This window comes from Scyliorhinus canicula, chromosome 21 (assembly GCF_902713615.1).
Source record: "Scyliorhinus canicula chromosome 21, sScyCan1.1, whole genome shotgun sequence".
Classification (NCBI taxonomy): Eukaryota; Metazoa; Chordata; class Chondrichthyes; order Carcharhiniformes; family Scyliorhinidae; genus Scyliorhinus; species Scyliorhinus canicula.
This window is the reverse complement of record NC_052166.1, coordinates 50,011,070-50,032,107: the sequence shown is the minus strand read 5'-3', so window position 1 is coordinate 50,032,107 and position 21,038 is coordinate 50,011,070. Positions and strand designations below refer to the sequence as shown.

At 40.7% G+C, this 21,038-nt stretch overlaps 1 protein-coding gene across 9 annotated transcripts in view; it reads right to left on the bottom strand.

Annotated features, from left to right (window-relative positions):
• Positions 1-21,038, bottom strand: part of LOC119955409 (multivesicular body subunit 12B-like) — a 185,960-nt gene that overhangs the window by 50,420 nt on the left and 114,502 nt on the right. For all 9 annotated transcript variants that reach the window (XM_038781497.1, XM_038781498.1, XM_038781495.1 and 6 more), the window contains 2 exons: positions 14,161-14,216; positions 9,929-9,988 (listed from right to left, as the gene is read on the bottom strand). In XM_038781497.1, the coding sequence (XP_038637425.1) occupies positions 9,929-9,988; positions 14,161-14,216 (116 nt within the window). The remainder of the gene's footprint in view (positions 1-9,928; positions 9,989-14,160; positions 14,217-21,038) is intronic.

Here is a 21,038-nt window from a genome sequence, read left to right as displayed (position 1 = left end):
AACACTAGTCCACACCACTTGCAAAGATTAATTATTAGAAAAGGTATCTGCACAAGAGTTCATAATTCAGCCCCCCATTCCACCAGCAATTATGGTTAAAGAAGATACAAAACTGGCAGCTCAGATCTACTCTTTATAATACTCATAGTGTCACAAGTAGGCTTACATTAACACTGTAATGAAGTTACTGTGAAAATCCCCCAGCCGCCACATTCCGGGTACGCTGAGGGAGACTTCAGAATATCAAATTCACCTAACAGCACGTCTTGCTGTTAGGTGACTGAGGAGGAAACCGGAGTACCCAGAGGAATCCCACGCAGACACGGGGAGAACGTGCAGAATCCGCACAGAATCTTCAGTCATGAGATACCACAAGTTGAATATTAAATATAACGTTGGGGGCTAAAGATAAAAAAATAAACTTTGACCACGAGTATAAAATGTTTTGCGATCTCAGGATTTCTATTTTAAAAAGGTTATTTATTGTGTTACCCTGACACATTCAGCCTCCTAAGTGATGTGCCAATCAACATGTGCACCACCTTGTTTTACTATGTGAATTCACTTCAATCAACATTAAGAATTCCATCAGTATGACAGTCTTTGAAGCCTGCCCAAATACAGAGGAGACCAACCTAAACCTTTCAAGAGAAAACCTAACGTGGCAGACCCAAGAGGCGCTTCGGAAGCCGATGTGTGTAAATTTGACTTCAATGGGAGTCAACTCGTGGAGGATCTCTGGCAACCTACTTCTCTCTATTATATCGAGAGCACAAGTTTAAAGACAGTGGTCTTAAAATCAAAAGTCTAGGATTACTAAACTTTCTGTGGGAACCCTAGATAGAATAGATAAACCAGCAGCCACTGAAATATCGGGGGTACATCAGTGATAGCACTGAAAAAATAAAGTCAATTGTTTAAAAGGTGACAGAACAGTAATTGTTTGAGAAACCAATCCATCTATTCCCACATCTATTTCCTTCTGATCTATGTTAACAGATTGAATGACAGGTGGTTTTATGATCAAAGGTAAATCAAAGACATTATAAAAGCCAAGTGCAACAAAGTCGTTTGACAATCCACCACAGGCTTCCAAAACATTCTGAACAAAATCTTCTTTCCCTGCTCTATCATGGAAATACATATCCTCCCACTGGAAACCAGAACTCTGAGCAGCAGCATCCTGCCTGGGGCAAGACACGCTATTTTTTTTATGCCTTCTCCTCAATGAAAATGTACAAAGGGAGATGATTAAACAACCTATAATCAAAGCTAGATTTCAGAGGCCAACATCCCAAACCACGAAGGAATTCGCCTTCCAAAGAAGTTTGTTTTCCGTACTGCATGAGACACATACTGAAAGATGGCTGTGAACCATAACCAGTTCCTACATTTCAACTAAATTCTGGAAGAAAAGGCCTCATTTTGTATAACAGCCCAAGTTGATTCTACATTTCCTGGTCCAATATACAGATTAAAATACCAATAAATGTGTAAACGCCGCCACAGTCCCAGAGGACCACAGGCTTCTCTCCCCTTTGGTGATTTAACCCGAGGGTTACTACACCTCAGGTGAGAGGCAAAGTTGAGACGGTGGGGCCTTCATAAATTACCCCGGCCGTTACGGGAATTGAACCAATGCTGTTGGCGTCACTCTGTATCACGAGCCAGCCATTTAACCAACTGAGCTAATTGACTGTTCTCCATCCAACAGCCAGGCAGGCAGTTCCATCTGGGATTCGAACCATGGAGGCCTGTTCCATCTGACATTTAGACCCACTGCAGATGGCAGCTATTCTCCTCGAAAAGACGCAGTTTCGTACCTTCGCTGAACCAGGAACAGACGCTTCCCCAGGTTCAATTACCCAAGTGTCATTGTGTGGTAACTATTAACTGGATTTGACCTATAGAGTTACTAAAAATTGGATGTTGTTTGGGAAAAGGGCTGTCTTCAGCTAGTTCAGGGAACTTGGGTATATTTTGGGAACATTAGGTAACTTCAGGTAACACAATGTGTTTAGTTATTCATATACTTTTTATTTATAAATTTAGAGTACCAAATTCATTTTTTCCAATTAAGGGGCAATTTAGCGTGGCCAATCCACCCATGCTGCACGTCTTTGGGTTGTGGGGGCAAAACTCATGCAAACACAGGGAGAATGTGCAAACTCCACACAGACAGCACGGTAGCGTTGTGGATAGCACAATTGCTTCACAGCTCCAGGGTCCCAGGTTCGATTCCGGTTTGGGTCACTGTCTGTGCGTAGTCTGCACATCCTCCCAGTGTGTGCGTGGGTTTCCTCCTGGTGCTCTGGTTTCCTCCAACAGTCCAAAGATGTGCAGGTTAGGTGGATTGGCCATGATAAATTGCCCATAGTGTCCAAAATTGCCCTTAGTGTTGGGTAGGGTTACTGGGTTATGGGGATAGGGTGGAGGTCTTGACCTTGGGTAGGGTGCTCCTTGTGCACTGTAATGGCCTCCTTCTGCACTGTACATTCTATGATGACAGTGACTCAGAGCCAGGATCGAACCTGGGACATCGGCGCCATGAGGCAGCAGTGCTAACTGCGCCACCGTGCTCCCTTGGTTATTCATATACTCAAGTGTCATAGTGTACATTAGCATTTTTGTATTTTCATTTTCTTTTACTTTAATAAATACTCTTTATTAACTGTTTACTCAATGACTGTACTGGCCCCTCACTGGGTTGTACATGCTTCCTCCCACTATTCCAAACAAAAATACACCACTAAGAACCAGGGTTTCAAGTTTTCCTTTGGGGTTTTAAGACACTCTCGCAGGCACAATCTGCGGATTTCTTGACACAAGTTCTTCACAACCAATGAAGCACTTTTGTAGTGTCGTGACTATTGCAACTTGGGGAAATGCAACAGCTGACTTACATAAAGTTTCACAAATAGCCATGAGATAAAAGGCCATATAATTCTATCTAGTGGTGCCGGTCGAGGGATAAACGCTATTCACAATACCCAGGGAAGTCATCTGAATTATGCCACAAGATCTTTACTGTTTATCTGTGTGACAGATAGAACTTTCAGTTTAATTTCTCATCTGAAAGATAGCACCTACCAAGAGTGCAGCACTACCTCAGTTCTGCACTGTAGAGTTAGCCTAGATTATATGTTAAAGTCTCCAGAATGGATTTGATGCACGAGTGCTAGCATTGAACTAAACAAGATGTAAATCAGCAAAACCGGACAGTGGGCAGTGTGCTTCAGTTAAAAATAACAATTCTGCAGAATTGTTTTAAGGCAAAGGAATGTCAGGTGTGTTTCTGCACATCTTGCAAAAACGCCGTGTACATTTTCATACACATTGGAAGGCAGATTTTGGTTCATTCAATAAATGTGACTGTGCTGAAAGCTGAATTGTTTACAGAGTTACCTGTCAATCATGAATGACATTCATAATTAAGATGTAATAGCATTACACACCAGGGGAGTTGGAGCTTCTTTCAGGTATTTGCAACAATAGGCGCTCAGTTTTACTTGAAGAAACTGGATTTCCAAACTAAAAATCATCTACCATCAAGCCTTCAGCTTTATTTATTTTCTTCTCAGTCTCCCTAGAATCCATTCCAATGCAACTTGCATGAATTTGATTTAAAAATGGCTGTAGAATCATTGCTAACTTTCAATTAATTTACCCGTCCTTGTTCAGAATCAACACACACATACCTATTTTGAAATGAAATGAAAATCGCTTATTGTCACGAGTAGGCTTCAATGAAGTTACTGTGAAAAGCCCCTAGTCGCCACATTCCGGCGCCTGTCCGGGGAGGCTGGTACGGGAATCGAACCGTGCTGCTGGCCTGCTTGGTCTGCTTTAAAAGCCAGTGATTTAGCCCACTTCTTCGACATGCCAGATGAGATGGATTCTTTCCTACAGCGGTGCATACTTAATACCTGACTGGGTTGGTTGCCCTGGTAGATTTTATGGAGGTATTGACTGGTAACTATGAGCTTTCAATATCTGGACATTGTTGCCTACACTTGGGGTCACTAAAGATGGACACAAAGGAACTGGCCGAAAACTGCACCTGGTACTTGGGTGAGTGCGGCATCAGTACAGGGGCTGTAAATCGCTGGCTTTGAAAGCAGACCAAGGCAGGCCAGCAGCACGGTTCGATTCCCGTAACAGCCTCCCCGAACAGGCGCCGGAATGTGGCGACTAGGGGCTTTTCACAGTAACTTCATTGAAGCCTACTCGTGACAATAAGCGATTTTCATTCATTTCATATGTGCATTGTCCTCTCCTCCTTTGAACCTGATTCAAGTGAGGTACCCCTTTTGCATTAAAGGTAACCGAATGTAGCGTGTGTCGCGAAGGTTGGCCGGCATTGGATGCGATGGTCGACCGACTGGCAAAGTGGATCCCGGGGAAAAAAAGTTTGGAAAACACTGCACTAGATTACGTCGAACTTGAGTCGGCTAAGTGTTTCATTCCAACAGCTAGGGGGAACGGCAATTTTGATCAACAATAGAATGTAGTTCGACCCCTTAAATATAATTGCAGATCCAGGAGAGTGTTACACAATAGTCAGTGGCACACTTTCTCAATCCTTGTCGTGTTGGTTAATGTCTATGATCTTAAATGGGATATTACAAAATTGATTACATTACTTCTATCCTCCCTTCCCAACCTAGACATCCACCATCTTATTTTTGGAGGGGATCTAAATTGTGTCACAGATTCAGAGCTAGACCGCTCAAGCCCAAAGACTTTCACCACCTCTGGTGTGGCCAGGCTCTCCAAATTTATAACTCAAATGGGTTGCGTTGGCCACGAGGAACTTTTCCTACTTCTGCATATCCATCAGGCTTACTCACGCATCAACTACTTTTTTTAAAAAAAGAATACATTATCAAGCAAAGAAAATGAAAACACAAGAATTTGGGAACTGACCGTCAATATTCCATTAGTCCCATTTCTGAGTTAAATGGAGACAGGTTAAAACTTCAGACTGAATTTGACTTACTTTTCACAAATAAATGCTGAGTATCTGGGAAGTTTTATGAATATGGGGACAAGGCTGGCTGCCTTCTGGCCCACCAATGCAGGCGGCAGTCAGCTTCTTGGCTCATCTCCCTAGTCTACAACTCCTCCCATAATGTTACTACTGACCCCTCTGATAGTAACTCTATCTTTGCTTCTTTTTACTGTAACCATTATAAATCCCCCCCCCCCGCCCCCCCAGACAGCATCGCAAAAATAATTTGGACATCCACGCTGATTTGAACAGAGACTTGGAGGTTCCTTTGTGGCTGGAAGAGATAACAAACCACATTAAATCAACCCTGGGCCCTGGTGGCTTTCCGATTGACTTTTGTATAAAGGTCTCAGCTCAACTTGTTGCCTTATTACTAGATATGTTTAATAACTCATTATCTCAGGGTTCTCTGCCCCCAACACTGACTCAAGCTTCCATCTCGCTCATACTCAAAAAAGTCAGAGACCTTGTGAAATATGGCTCGTACCGGGCTCTCTCTTAAGTATTGACGTAAAGTTGTTGGCTGAGGTGTTGGCAGGCCATTTAGACCCATGTATTCCTGGCATAATATCAGATAACCAAACTGGCTTTGTGAAAGGGCAACAATTATTCTCCAATGTACGTCGCCTTCTTGACATTATTCTTTCCAGAAACAGCCATGACGTACCCTGAAATTGTTATTTCTCTGGATATGGAGAGGGCCTTCCATTGTGCGGAGTGGAATTATTTGTTTACAATTTTGGATAAATTTGGGTTTGTCTCAAAATGTATTTCTTGGTTTTGTCTTCTCTATACCTGCCCCATCGCAAGTGTGCACACTAACTCTCTGTATTCAGGCACTTCCTTCTATCCAGAGGAACCTGGCAAGGGTGCCCTTGGTTTCCACTCCTTTCTGCCCTGGTGATAGAACCCTTGTCCATAGACTTAGTCATCAACACTGTAAGCATATCCACTGAGATGGCATGGAGCACCAGGGGCGAAATTCTCCTCTACCCGGCGGGGCGGGGGCTCCTGGAGTAGCGGAGTTGCGCCAACCACTCCGACGTCGGGCCTCCCCAAAGGAGCGGAATTCTCCGCACCTTTAGGGGCCAAGCCCTCACATTAAGGGGCTAGGCCCGCGCCAGAGCGGTTGGCACCACACCGACTGGCGCCAAAACCGGCAACAACGGCCTTTGACGCCCGCCGCCGGGTGAAAGGCCTTCGCCGGATCGCACATGCGCCGGTGTGTCAGCTGCCGCTGACATCACCACCGGCGCATGCACGCTGGGGGATTCTCTTCCGCCTCCGCCATGGTGGAGGCCGTGGCTGAGGCGGAAGAAAAAGAGTGCCCCCACGGCACTGGCCCGCCCGCCGATCGGTGGGCCCCGATCGTGGGCCTGGCCACCATGGGGGCACCCCCCAGGGTCCGATCACCCGCCCCCTCCCCCCCCCCCCCCAGGACCCTGCACGCGCCGCCGATCCAGCCGGCACAGAGGTGGTTCAAACCACAGCAGCGGGAGAGGCCTCTCAGCAGCGGGACTTCGGCCCATCCGGGCTGGAGAATAACGGCAGCACAGAAACCCGTAGCCGCCTGCCGGCCCCCGCCATTCTCCGAGGCTTGGGGCGGGATTGGCAGCACGCCGAGGTTTTGCGGGTGGGAGAATTCTGGACATGGCGGGGCGGGATTTTCAGCAGCCCCGGCGATTCTCCGACCCTGCTGGGGGTCGGATAATTTCGCCCCAGGTGTCCTTATAGACTGGTGATCTCCTTTTATATATCACTAACCCTCTGATGATGACATAATGAATATTCTGAGCACCTTTGACCCATTTGCTGACTATAAATGGAACATCAACAAAAATGAATGTTTCCCACTCAAACAGAGTCTTGCAGGAGCTTTGCCGTTTCATTTATCTATTGCTGGTTTCCACTTTCTTGGGTGTGAACATAACACACTCTCTTGCGACTCATCATAAAACAAACTTTTTTAGCCTGGTCACCAAAATCAAGGCAGATTTACAGCACTGGGATAGTTTGCCTCTTTCCTTGGCTGGCAGAATTCGATCTATAAAGATGAATATTCTACCCAGGTTCTTGTTTCTTTTTCAATGTCGCCCCATCTTCTTTCTGAAATCAATTTTTGCTATGGTAAATAAGTTGATATCAACATTTATTTAGGCAGGCAGGACTCTGAGAACCCATGGAGCGTTACTTCAGAGAGGGAGATGGGGTGGTTGGCTTGCATTACCTAACCTACTGTATTATTGTCGGGTTGCCAATATTCATAAGATTTTAATATAGTGTCATTAATCCAGAGAAGAATTGGTGCCTTATGGAAGTGGATTCCTACTGCTCATCCTCTCGTCCTGCCTTTAAGTTGTGCCCCGCTGTCCCTACTCTCCTTAAATACACATCGATTCCCATTGTAATTTCCATTTTAAAAATATGGAAACAATTTTGTCAACGGTTAAACTCACCGCTCCTTCACTTACGGCCGCCATTTGTAACAACTTTTTCTTGCCTCCAAAGCTTGACTCAGTGTTTGCTTTTTGGAGGGAGAGAGGACTTGAGCGTTTTACTGATATCTGTGTCAATGGATCCTTTGCCAGCTTAAACGATTTTGCAGCCAAATTCAACCCAACCTAATCTTTACCACTATTTTCAGGCCCACAGTTATGTTCGCTTTCATTGCTGATCCTTTCTTCAGCTATCTCCAAATACATTATTGGAAGGGACTCCATCTCTGCCTCAAACTCACAGTTTATTCCAAGATTGAATGATCTCATGCCATCCTCTAATCCCTCCCCTCTTTACAAGATAAATGACTGGGAAGCGGATCTTGGGCTTGACCAGAGGAGCTGCGGACTATACCCACATCTTCTGGTCATGCTCGAAGCTCGCTGGTTTTTATGGCCAAAGTTTTAGCTATTGATTGCAGCCGTGTCCTTTGATAGCCATATTTGGAGTCCCACCTGAACTGGCCAATTTTACTAAGATTAAGGCAGACGTCATTGCATTTGCTTCCTTAATAGCCTGCAGGTGGATTCTATTAACTTGGCGTTGCCCAAACCACCCACTGCTTCATTCTGGTTAGAAAACTTAATGTCTTTTCTTCATTTCGAGAAGATTAAATATATCATTAGAGTATCTACTGAGAAATGTCATCATAGATGGCAACCTTTTGTTTCTTTCATTAATTGCTGTCGATTGTTAATTTAAATTGGGTTTTTTCTTTTCATAATCTTTAATATTGTCACAAGTAGGCTTACATTAACACTGCAATGAAGTTACTGTGAAAATCCCCTAGTCGCCACACTCCGCCTCCTGTTCGGGTACACAGAGGGAGAATTCAGAATGTCCAGCTCACCTAACAGCACGTCTTTCGGGATTTGTGGGAGGAAACCAGAGCACCCGGAGGAAACCTGTGCAGACACGGGGAGAACGTGCAGACTCCGCACAGACAGCGACTTAAGCCGGGAATCGAACCCGGGTCCTTGACGCTGAGAAGCAGTAGTGCTAACCACTGTGAATCACGAGCTTTCGGAGCGCAGCTCCTTCCTCACCGGAGGAAGGAGCTGCGCTACAAAAAATACAAACCTGTTGGACTTTAACCTGGTGTTGCAAGGCTTCTTACTGTGCCACCTCAGTCCAAGGCCGACATTTCGACATCATAGTTACTGCGAGGTTTGACGAATAATATTGAGGTACATGACCAGATTACCATCTTTTCGATGCTAATTGTGACATAGACATTGGCCAAAACACAGGGAGAGCTTCCCTGTTCTTCATTAGTTTGTGTCAATGAAATGTTTATGTTCATTTGAGACGACAGATGCAACTTCGAATCAATGTCTCAGCTGAAACCCAGATCCTCAACAGCACAGAAATTCCTCAGTACTGCGATGGAGTATCAACCCAGATTATGTACTCAAATCTCCGGATTGGTGTGTGAACATACAGCTTTGAGTCTGAGGCCAGAATGCTACCATTGAGGTATTCCACATAACATAAAAGGAAGACAGAAAAGAAGTTCATGCTCTTGGAGATCGATAGGATCTAACTGTCTGTGCTTTTGTAAGAAAATTTCAGCAACCATTTGTTCCTAATGGCGTGTCATTATATTCAGTTTTTAAAATATAATTATATAGGCATTTGGTGCTTCAGAACGAATGCCACTGCATTCATTATAGCTTTAAAATGTACCATTGTGTGTTTCATGTCCAACAGTCTCCTTTAGGCTCGCAGCTCTGGAGATATGGTACAGGACAACCCGACCTGTGCATCTGTAAAGCATGAGAACATTTGGTGTTGCGGACACCAAAGTATCTGCAAAGGGTTTTTATGAATTTCAGTGACCTAATTATCTTCCAACGAGATAGAACATTGCCTGACCAGTACATCCTGGATCTCTACTTAAAAGTAGAGATTTTTCTGCCCCTGAATTGAAAAATTTATTTGGGGGATATCTGAAGCTCCAGCTTAGTTTGTGCTTGTAAAAGATCAAGTTTGCCACGTGTCTTCCAGTGAAAAAGTTGGCATGAACAACACTTTTGCTCAGTTTGCAGCAGATTTCACACATCAGTAAACGACACCAACAAACGTTATTCTTAACAGTCACAGTGAAAGACCCATGATCCAATGGTAAGACTCTGCAAACAGATGAAATATAGGACTAGCTATTTTTACAATACAGACGCTCTGGCAAAGTTACCAGTCCACCAGACATATTGCAGTAAAAGGACAAACATAAATAGGGAAATGCGCGACTGCATAACAGTCAAGAGTGTGACTGACAATGGAATTGGTTCAAAAGAAGGTCCACGCACGTTGGTGGGTGAACACCTTAACAAGTGGTTTACCCCTGACTGGTTGATGTCCATTTTCATTATGTGTAAATATTAATTTGTATTTCCAGGTGATTTACAAATAAATACTTACTTCTCTTTCTATTTCAGCCAACGATTTGATTGTTATGTCCATTAACTCAACTGGTTGCACCTGAAATCAAATTCAAAGATCAAAACTGAGGTGTTAACAAAATCCAAGACAACTCCCAAGAACATAAAATTATAGCTAACATTAATTTTGATAAATCACTGCTATCAAACAAAGGTTATTTGACAGACAAAAACCTATGATTACAACCAATCATTTTATGCATGGATGCATAGGATTCATGACTTAAGTTTCTCACAGTTTTCTATTCAAAAAGTCTTACATATTTTACTCATCCTTAAACGCCAATCTAAAATTTTACTTTACAAATCAATTAGATGAGATACTTCTCTATTGAGTGCTGTGTTCTGCTCAATACCATCTAGACTTGCATTTGTTTAGCATCCTAGATAGAGGAGCATCCCAAAATACTTCACAGAGGGGAAAAAAGGGCTCAAATGTTTGGGGAGAAAGGAGAATTAAACAGAAGCTAAGTAAAAGCAATGGTTTTCAGAAAATTTTAAACAAGATGCGAGATTGAGAGTATGTGATTGTACTAGAGAGGCTGCAGAAGGGATTCACCAGGAGATTGCCTGGGCTGGAGCGTTTCAGCTATGAAGAGCAGCTGGTTAGGCTGCGGTTGTTTTCCTCAAGAGTAGAGAAGACTGAGGGGGGAACCTGATTGAGGTGTACAAAATCATGACGGACATAGATAGGGTAGATAGGAAGAAACCTTTCCCCTTAATAGAGGGTTCAACAACTAGGAAGCAGAGACGTATGGTAAGAGGCAGGAGATTTAGAGGGGATTTGAGGAAAAACGTTTTAACCCAAAGGGTGGTGGGAATCACTGATGGTAAAGGCAGAAACTCTCAACATTTAAGAAGCACTTAGATGAGCACTTGAAACACCATAGCATGCAAGGCTACAGACCACAAGCTGGGATTAGATAGGTGCTTGATGGCTGTCGCAGGTGCAATGGGCCGAGTTGCCTCTTTCTGTACTGTAAAACTGTATGACCAGGAACTTCAGTAAGGGAATGCAAGAGCATACAGCTAAAAAGGGTTCAATCCAAAACTGAGAGGCTTTTTAACAGATAAGGAGAGAAGAGTTGAGCATACGCTCAGAATCAGAGGGTTGGAAGACTTGGCAGAAAATGTGCGGAAATCGCAAAGATATTGAAGGTGAGAGTTTGGAGGGATTTGATTTGAGGGTTAAGATTCTAAATTATCTATGTGGGGAGATAGGAGGTCAGTAAAGAAAAGGACAAAGCGTGAGTAGAACCAAGAGCAAAGGTAAGTTGTGGGCAGAAGAAATTTGGATGAGTTGAGAGTGCGACATTTGGAAATTCAGAGGCTGGTGAACAAGGTGAAAAATAAACGAGAATGAAAAATAAACAAGAACCTACAGTTGACAAAAGTTTGGATAAGCGTTTTGGCAGCAGTGGGGTAAGAACACAAGAAATAGGAGCAAGATCGGACCATACGCCCCTCGAGTCTGCTCTGCAATTCAGTATGATTTTGGCTGACTTTGTCTCAACTCCACTTTCCCGTCTGTGCCCACAAAGTAGGGATACTGGCCAATGTTAAAAAGGTGCAAATAAATGGACTTGCTGGCGAAGATATGTTAATTTTTTATTTGTTCGTGGGATTTGCACATCACTTGCAAGGCCAGCACATGTTACCCATCGCCAATTGTCCTTGAGAAGGTGGTGGTGAGCCCCCATCTTGAACCGCTGCTGTCCATGTGGTGTGTAGGTGCTGCTGGGGAGGGAGGTTTTGACCAGGATGCTAACATTGGTCAATATCTGATTCAGCTCGAGTGAGATGGGGGGCTGGAGTCAGCAATGAGGGAGGTTGGTGTGGGGGGAATAGAGTCAGCAATAAGGAAGCTGAAAACATTGGCTTGGCCTTTGTGACATTTCATTGGAGGAAATTCAGTTTCTCCCATAACTGTGCATCCAACAGGCACTCGAGAATGATTGTGGCATGAAGGAAAATAGTGAGGAGAGGTTTTGCCAACAAAAATATAGAAGTAGAGCCTGTGCCTAGCCATGTTGTTGCTTAGAGTAACATGTAGATGAGAAAGAAAAGGGGGACAGAATGGACTTTAGGAGAGCAATAAGAGGGCAGTACTTCAATTATGTACTTCATTAGATCCCAAGCACCATTTGGAAACTTCTCTTTATGGCACTTCAAAGCAATTAATTGTGCTTAAGCTTGAGTTTACAAGTAACTTGGCATCTCCAAAGTAAATACATTGAATTACTAAAATACTTTCGGGTCTTATTGACAGTTATACTGCTAAGTGATAGACATTTAAACATGAAAGCATTGCAAATACATACCATCTTCCGCCCCTCAAACAAGTTACAGCATTTACTGTTTAGCTGATAATACATTTTTTCCAACAGAAATTGATTGTAAATACATTTTCTGTGCCATTACAAATTCTCCCAAGATAGGGATAAACTGTTCCCACTCATGTAAGGATTGGGAACAAGAGGGCACAGATTTACGGTATTTTGCAAATGAAGCAAAAGTGATGCAAGGAAAAAGATTTTTCATGAATGAGAAGCTACGGTCTGGAATGCATTGCCTGGTAGTGTGGTGGCGACAAGTTCAATCAAAGCATTCAAAAGGGAAATAGACTGTTATCTGAAAAGGAAGATTGCAGGGCTATGGAGAGAAGGAGGGAAATGAAACCAAGTAAACTGCCTCATTCAGAGAACAGATGCAGAGACAATGGATAAATGGCCTCCTTCTGTGCTTCAGTAATTCTTATCTATGCATTCAACATAAAAGTGTACAGAGTGATGAAGCCAAACGGCAAGAAATAACGGTTATGAGTTATACTCTTTCACAATGTTAGATTAAAATTGTGCAAAAATAAATCAAGTGGATTTTTAGCTATATCACAATTATATGAAAGAAAAGTTGAAATGCGAAGAAAAGCACCTTGGGGTGCGTGCTAGAAAATGCCTGCACACAGTGTGCAACTCCCCCACATTGACAGAGGTCACACCAATCACAAGCCTCTCTCATCTGGCACCAGACCATCTCATTGCTTTTTTTGAAGATGTGACCTTTACACCGTTAGTAAAATAATTTATTGCTCAATGGAAACCGCTTCAAGAGTGGAGACTATTTTATGGTCTAAAATATCTGCACTCTGAAGATTTCAAAACCAGTAAATATGCTGTTATAAATTCTTAGTTTTCAGTGTTCCCTGTCCAAAGCTTTACACATGCCACCCATGATTTTCAATCCATTCATTTTATTATACATCAGTAGGACAGGCTCATAATTAGGCACCTTGAGACATTAACTTTATAACAGAATAATACTGAGGTTGGATAATATTTAGCAAAAGAATGCAATGTCATTTAATGTTTTTCAACAAATTATAAGAAGAATTTAGATGAGCACTTGAAATGCCACAGCATAAACCTCAACGCACCAAGTGCTGGAAAATGGAATTACAATAGATAGGCGTTTGATGGCCTGCATCGTCATGATGGGCTGAAGGACCTCTTTTTGTGCTATAAAACTCTATGATAAAAAAATGTAGTAACAACATCTTTAAAATGATTCCCATCTCTATAGATCCTAGAATATTTAAAATGAAGCCGTAATTTAAACTGAAATATCCCTCAACACATTTGTCTTATGCTACCACCATCTTAATAACTCAACTTGTCTCAATCTTCCCTACTGTTAATATCACTTTTCACTTGGTGTTGATTTCGTTAATATTTTTAAAGCAATATTTGTTACTCTGGCACCCAGCAGAGATACAGCTGCTGTTTAATTAAGATTTAGTGCGCTCTCAAACACTCCCAACTAGATTTGGTAAACAGTACGGAATAAGCCACTGGACAGCAGCCATTTTACGTACATGGCAAAGCTGATCCACTCAAAGTCACAAACATATTTGAAAAAAAAAGGGGCAGCACAAAATTAAAACTTCCTGCTTTACAGTCTTTGCAATTGATTCAGTGTTTAAGTGAAGGTAATGGATGGCAACTTCCTGCTCTAAATGCAGAAGCTCCAATGTGGATATCCCACTGCATAAAAAGCATGTATTCTTTAATAAAATCATACTTCATAATTCTCATATATTACAGCATATGTCTGTAAGTGGTTTTTAATAAATGGTGAAAATTAAAACTTGAGTTTGGAATTTTTCTCACAGCTTTGAAAGAAGAAGAGTGTTTTTAGTCAAAGGTAAACACTTACTGCTTCAACTGCACTGGAGAATTTCTCCGAAATCGTGAAAGGCACACCATCCATTGCTGAAATAGACACAAAAAGGTGCTTAATTCTTAATGATGCTTGATTAAGGTCCTGTGTTTGAGACTGACTGAGCACAGGTCTGTATTGAAATAAGGTAAGTCACAGAAAAAACATCTCTAATTTAAATATATTGAGCTATCAGATATTTCATTAAAACACACAACCAATGACTGCTTCCACCACACCTAAAAGGGAGGTAATTTATTATATAGCAGGGGGAGATTGTGGCATAATTATATTGTCACTGACCTAGTAATCCAGAGACCAGGGTAATGTTCTGGAGTTCTGGGTTCAAATTCCACCACGGCAGACAGTGAAATTTGATTTCAATAAAAACCATCTGAAATTAAAAATCTAATGATGGTCACAAAACCATTGTGAATCGTCATAAACACCCACCTGGTTCACTAATGTTCTTTAGGTAAGGAAATCTGTTGTCCTTACCTGGACTGGCCTACACGTGACTCCAGAGTCACAGCAATGTGGTTGACTCTTAAATGCCCTCAGAAATGGCTTAGCAAGTGAGTCAGCTCAAGGGCAATTAGGGATGTGCATTAAATGCTGGCCCAGCCAGCGATGTCCACATCCCATGAATGAAAACCCCAGTTTTAAAAATATTAGATTTTTACTAGTTCAAGCCTCTGTTCATAGATTTAAACATTTAAAAAAAATTGACAGAATGGTTAGCTTGACATTTTTTTTTAAAAAAACGGATCATTTCTAGTTGTTCAAATCAAATCAGATACAGGCCATTTACAGACAATAATCAAATGTGGAGTTGCAGTTTATACAGCAGCATGATCCATGTATTATCCAAATGTTAAGCTGTTGGTGCCACTTCTACAATATTGCAACAATCAAACACCAGATTTCAAGAGAATTATAATTTGCCAAGTCACTCCAAAGTAGATAGAAACTAGGTTTGTAAGGATTATAAATTATATAGCACTTTTTTTTCCTAAAAATCACTTTTTCAAATATTGCATCTTAACTTTTCTGTCCTTTCCCTCTGGAATCTTCATAAACGAAAGCACGATATGCCAAAACATTTATTAATTGCCACTTAATAAGGTCAAATGACAAAGAAAACAATTGAAAGTGCCATGATCTTGATAGGTGGACAAGAGTCATAGATCTCAAGTAATGCAAGTCCTATCAAAAAACTAATGATGCTACTGTAGAACAATGTATTAAGTAACCGCCTGCATATGAAGCTTATCCCTCAAGCACTCATTAGCCAGGAATTTAAAAAGAATTATTGGGAAAAGGCCACACTTTTAGATGGCTAGCACGAAAGCTTTCATTGATGATTTATGAGTTTGAGTTCCTCCCAAAAAGATTTTTATGGCGGAATGACTAAATGTCCCCAGAATTTCATATTGAACAATAGAGCTGGATGTCTGCAACTATCCAACACAACTTAGTTCTAATATTAGGCTTCTATTTCCAGAAAAAGCACCATGGCCCAAATGTGCAAGATGGATGGTGAATTTCTCAATCTCTCCAACTTGAAGTGTCGCTCATTGGCTTCCTCCACCCATAATCGTGAATTGGATCAGTTCAATAATTTCTGCTTTTTATATAATTCATGTTAAATATTTTGCTTAGAGGCCTCATTCTACGATCTTTACCACACTGTTACTTGTGTTATTTCTACAATTGACCAGTCAACTTTAAGACTAGCAACTGTCCAAAATGGAAGATGTTTTGTTCTTTCAGTTAAACTGGCTAACTGAAAATTTCCACTTCACTGATTTGCCTGATCTGTTGTCATCACAAAAGTTTACTCACTTAATTCTAACAAGAGCAAAATCACACTGCCAAATGCACACCTCAACAACAGGCTCACTGCGTGTAGAATATTCTGCTTAGTAGAGTATAAGGCAGGTACTGGCCAACCCGTGCCAAGGGTAGCACTGCGGACAAGACGATCATCCAGTCTGATAAGCCATAGTCACAGACCGGCTTTAAAACAAATTGGAACCAGAGAGCTCCAATTTTTATAAAGCTGGTCTGTCATTGTCAATTTCACGGAGTTGGTGCGCTGCTGCTTCCAACCTTTGGGCAGCAGTGTGGCTCCAATTTTGTTTCTGAAAAGCCGGCCAGAAAGCTGGAGCTGCCCGAAGGTCAGCAGCTGCATGACAGCGGCCAGGAGAGCGCCGTTGGCTGAAGAAAATGTAGGTGAAATCACTGCAATTTTAGAACCAATCAGATGCTGTGTGTGTGTATCCAAATATGAATTGGATATTGGAAAAAATCAGCAGGAATAGCAAGGGACTACACTTAACTGGTAAGATGATGGTAATTATACATTGAAGCCTTATAAATGTTAAAATGTGTTACTAGCATAAGTAACCTTAAATTAGAGTGAATAAACGAAGACTCAACATGCCATTTCGGCAGGTTGCTGACCCCCGCTGTAAGGTATAGCTGAATAAAGTATAATTAGCACCAAATGCTACTTGAATTTTGGGTTAAACTTCATTAAAATATATTGCTAGGTAATACAGCATTTGGATTTAACCAATTTTACGGAAGTGGAACTGCAGGCAACAGAGAGCCACACTAATGAAATGAAAATGAAAATCGCTTATTGTCACGAGTAGGCTTCAATGAAGTTACTGTGAAAAGCCCCTAGTCGCCACATTCCGGCGCCTGTCCGGGGAGGCTGGTATGGGAATTGAACCGTGCTGCTGGCCTGCTTTAAAAGCCAGCGATTTAGCCTAGTGAACTAAACCAGCCCCTAAGGATACAACGGAAGAGTTTACTTTACGTTATTACGTATTAGTTATCGGAATTTATTTTCTACACAATGCAGTAACTTGATCCATTTTATCCTACGTAAAACAAGACATTAAATGTTGACTTGAAAATGTGAAAAGTCGGTGAACCAGTAAACAGGGCAAAATAATAGAGTGATAAAGTAAAAGTTTTTAATGATTGGGACTTATCCAGCAGAATTCTGCTTGCACTTGTAATTATTTTAGTAAAGCACTAATACATGGTGCATTACAGTTAGTTCATTCACCTAGCACAAAGGATGAAAATAAGGACATGCCACAGGCTCGCCACTTTAATTAGCATTCTACCAAACAAATGAGCTTCAACACAGCTGTAATTAAACAGGGCTGTAATTAAGTATATGCCCTTTATCATAATGATCATGGTTAAAAATGGCAAGTAGCATGAAACTGTATTATTAATCCTGTAACCTCACACTGAAATGAGTGTACATAGAAATCAGCAAGTCAAGGCTGTCAAATTTTAACAGTCTTTGTTGACGAAAAAAAACCCATACATTTAGAGATAGTTCATTGCGCCTTGATCAACAAATTCAGCAACTTGAACTTTTTAAAAACCATGTACAAAATTCAAGTCGACAGGAAATTCTTTAATGGCTTTTTAAAAAACTTGAATATAGCAGAATTGGCACTATGGAAGGGAACTATTTATTTTAACCAGTTCAGAAGTGCAGACAAAAATATGAACAGAGTATTTTTATCCGAAGTTACCTTCCATTCAGATGGCTGCCCTTTCTACTGGTTGGCAGCATAACTGATTGTGTAAAACATCATAGAGAGCGGTAGAAGGTTGGTGCATTACCAAGATGATCCATAGAGCACATTCATCTATCTGCAAGCAGGTGATTGGGTGTAGTTTGGAAGAATACATGAACATCACCCACACACGCTGCTCTCATACATTTGAGTACTGGAGTCAATTATATGGTTCCATTTAACATGACAGCAAATGTACTGAGTTAACCTTTCCAGTTTCAGACGTCTTACTGAAGAGGATACAGCAGAAATTCACCAGAAGGTGCCAGGATTTAAAGGGTTAAATTGGAATGACAGGTTGCATAAATTAGCTTGCATTCCATTCCGTTTAGAAGGTTGAATCAAGATGTTTACAATGACAAAACACTTTGATTAGTTAAGTACAGTTATACTGGTAGGGAAATTCCAGGGCACTAAAATTCAAGCTTGAATACATAGTGGAGAATTCTCTCCTCCAAAAAGCTCTGGATGAAGGGTCAACTGAAATTTCCAAAACTGAGTGTCAGGTTTTTGTTAATTAAGGAGGTCAAGGGGCATGTAGAGAAAGCAGATAAAAGTAGCTGAGGTACAAATCACACATAAATTGACTGAATAGGGAAACAGACTTGAGGGGCTGAATGGTTTACTCGCATCCCAATACTTTGAAGAAATAAGAGAATCAGTGGGAAATGCCTATAATCCACATTACCCTGACTGCAATAAGGTAAAGATAAAACAGCAAATAGCATTATATGCATAATACAAAATATCAGGATTTCAAGGCAACTGCTTGGTGATGTGCAAGTATTAAATGCAGTGTGACAGCCCCTCCAAAAAGGAACCATAGTTCTTTGGGGTTACTTAAATCATCAATAACTATAGCTTAGAAGGCAGGGATGGAGTAATGGAAGATATCTGCTTTGGAAGATGAAGCTTGTTAGGACCAACACAATATTAAATCTGGAAACATGAAGTCCAGAATTTTGATTAGCTCCCATCAATAGTTTCTTTTACCATAATATTTTTAACTCTGCAAAATATTTGGAAAACTGCAGCACAACATTTGCATGCATACACTTGTGGCATTGGACATTAACAGCATAAAGTACATTCGCAGTTCAAAAGTTTTATGTGCAGAATGTTTCTATTTTTCTGCCTTGCATTATTCAATTCCAGTAAATTCTTCAATTGTGGGGAAGTCCAAAACTATGGGTCCTAAAAGTAAAAATAGTGGTTAGACGTTGCTGCCACTGAGTGACTGATGTGAATATCATGGGTCCATTTAATGGCATACCAGGTAAATATGTGACAGAGAAAGAAATTGAAGATTACACTTATTGGAACAGCTGAAGTAGGGCGTGAGAAGTCTCAACTGGAGCATAAACACCAGTCCAGAACAGTTGGGCTAAATGACCCGTCATCTGTCTCTTGTGTTGCGCAAAATTTATTTAATTGTATATAACATTTAATAATAAATTGTAGCCGGGGGATCGGAGTGAAATAAAAATTATAACTAAGTACTAAAAATAATTTCAGCTTCAAATTTAGAAATTATTTCCCCAAATTATGCTAAACAGAAATTCAATATTGCTAATCATATATTGTTCATCATATAACAAGTTCTTTAAATATATAGTCCTACCAAAATTGGTATCTTTTGCCTTTTTAATAATTTGGACAAACTTGTTTGCCCAACCACTCAATATAAATGCAGCTAGAAAAATGCAAACATGCCTCACTGAGCTATTAATTGTTTTCCAATCCAGCCTTAATTTCAAATGGCGTAAAGCTCTGTTACACTACTTTAAATGTGATTACTGAACATTGTAAACAATGAAAAGCAATGTGTTTTCCATTATTTAATTTAAAATGATGCAGTGTAAAATTATAGTCATGAATGATGGAAGCAAAGAACAGACTCAGCAAAGCTACTTTTGGATCATTGCTTTATTAATGGTAATGTCAGTAAAATGAAAAATGCTAACATTGTCATGTTTAGCTACCAGGTGTAGATGAATTGCTTCTTCAGTACTCAGAGGGTTACAATTCCACACAGCACTGAACACTTCTATTGTTGTACACAGAGAGAAATTCTACACATCGACTGAAGGATTTCAAGTGCAATGCGTCACAAATTCCTGCACTCAGTCTCGCGTGCAATGAAGTGCAAAATACATGGTTGTCATCGAAAAGTTAGAACCTATTAGCTTTTTGAGCTTTGGGCAGAATTCTCATCTACAGTTGTGCGTTCATTGACTTTTTTTTGGCCTGTAGAGGGTCATAGATCTGTATATTTACAGCATTTCATTAAAACAAATACAGCTTTATTAATATCAGTACTGTTTGTAAAAACAATGTTGTACATTGAAGTCTTTAAAAGTTGACCTTTTCTTCTACCTAAATATAAAGGCACTGGTATTGCAAAGGACATTGGTCCTAAAATTAAATTGTGAGATATTAATGTATGAATGTTTGATCTGTTAGTTTGAAATTCCCCTCTGCACTATTTTAATGGAGGTGTAATCAGTTCAACACAAATGGGTTAATGCCGCGGTTAAAATAGCAGAGACGATTATTTCAGACAAACGCATTAAACACTCATATGCTGGTTTCCTACAGCGTAAATTCAGGGTCAAAGTTTTAAGTAGCCACTTACTGCACAATTTCTGACATAGAATTTGAACCCTGCATTCTCACTAATCTGGCTCATTCTTTATATTACCTTTAATGAACATATACTTGATTGGTTTATCAAGTAAAAGGCTCTTTTCTCTAACAGAGTTCAGTGAAATAATGGCTTACCACGCCACTTTGCAAAAAAAAAAACACAATTGTTAATTTTGAAAGTCAACTATAGAATGATACTGCAAGATGGAATGCCTTCTAAATGAGGCAATACATTATGCAATGTTTTCAGTCAAATTGAAATTCAGCACATAAGCCACCTATTAATATTTTTTAGCCTAACTGTATAATAAAACAGTGGAACCTGCTTTAAATGGAATGAAAGGTGCAAGTGTTTAATACAGCTTGTATCATTCATACAGAGTATGATTGAAACATAAAAATTCACCACAGATCATCCAGTGCAACCAATACCCAGCCTCCAGCAACTGGACTGCAAATCAGGACAAAAAACGATTGTGCCCACAAATATTTTTTGAATAAAATCTATATTTAAAACTTGTGGGTGATGAACATTAGTTCATAAATCACACAAAATTCCTAGTGAGCATGACTTTAGATTAATATCCTTGCATTTTGATTACAGTAAACTGCTTCTGA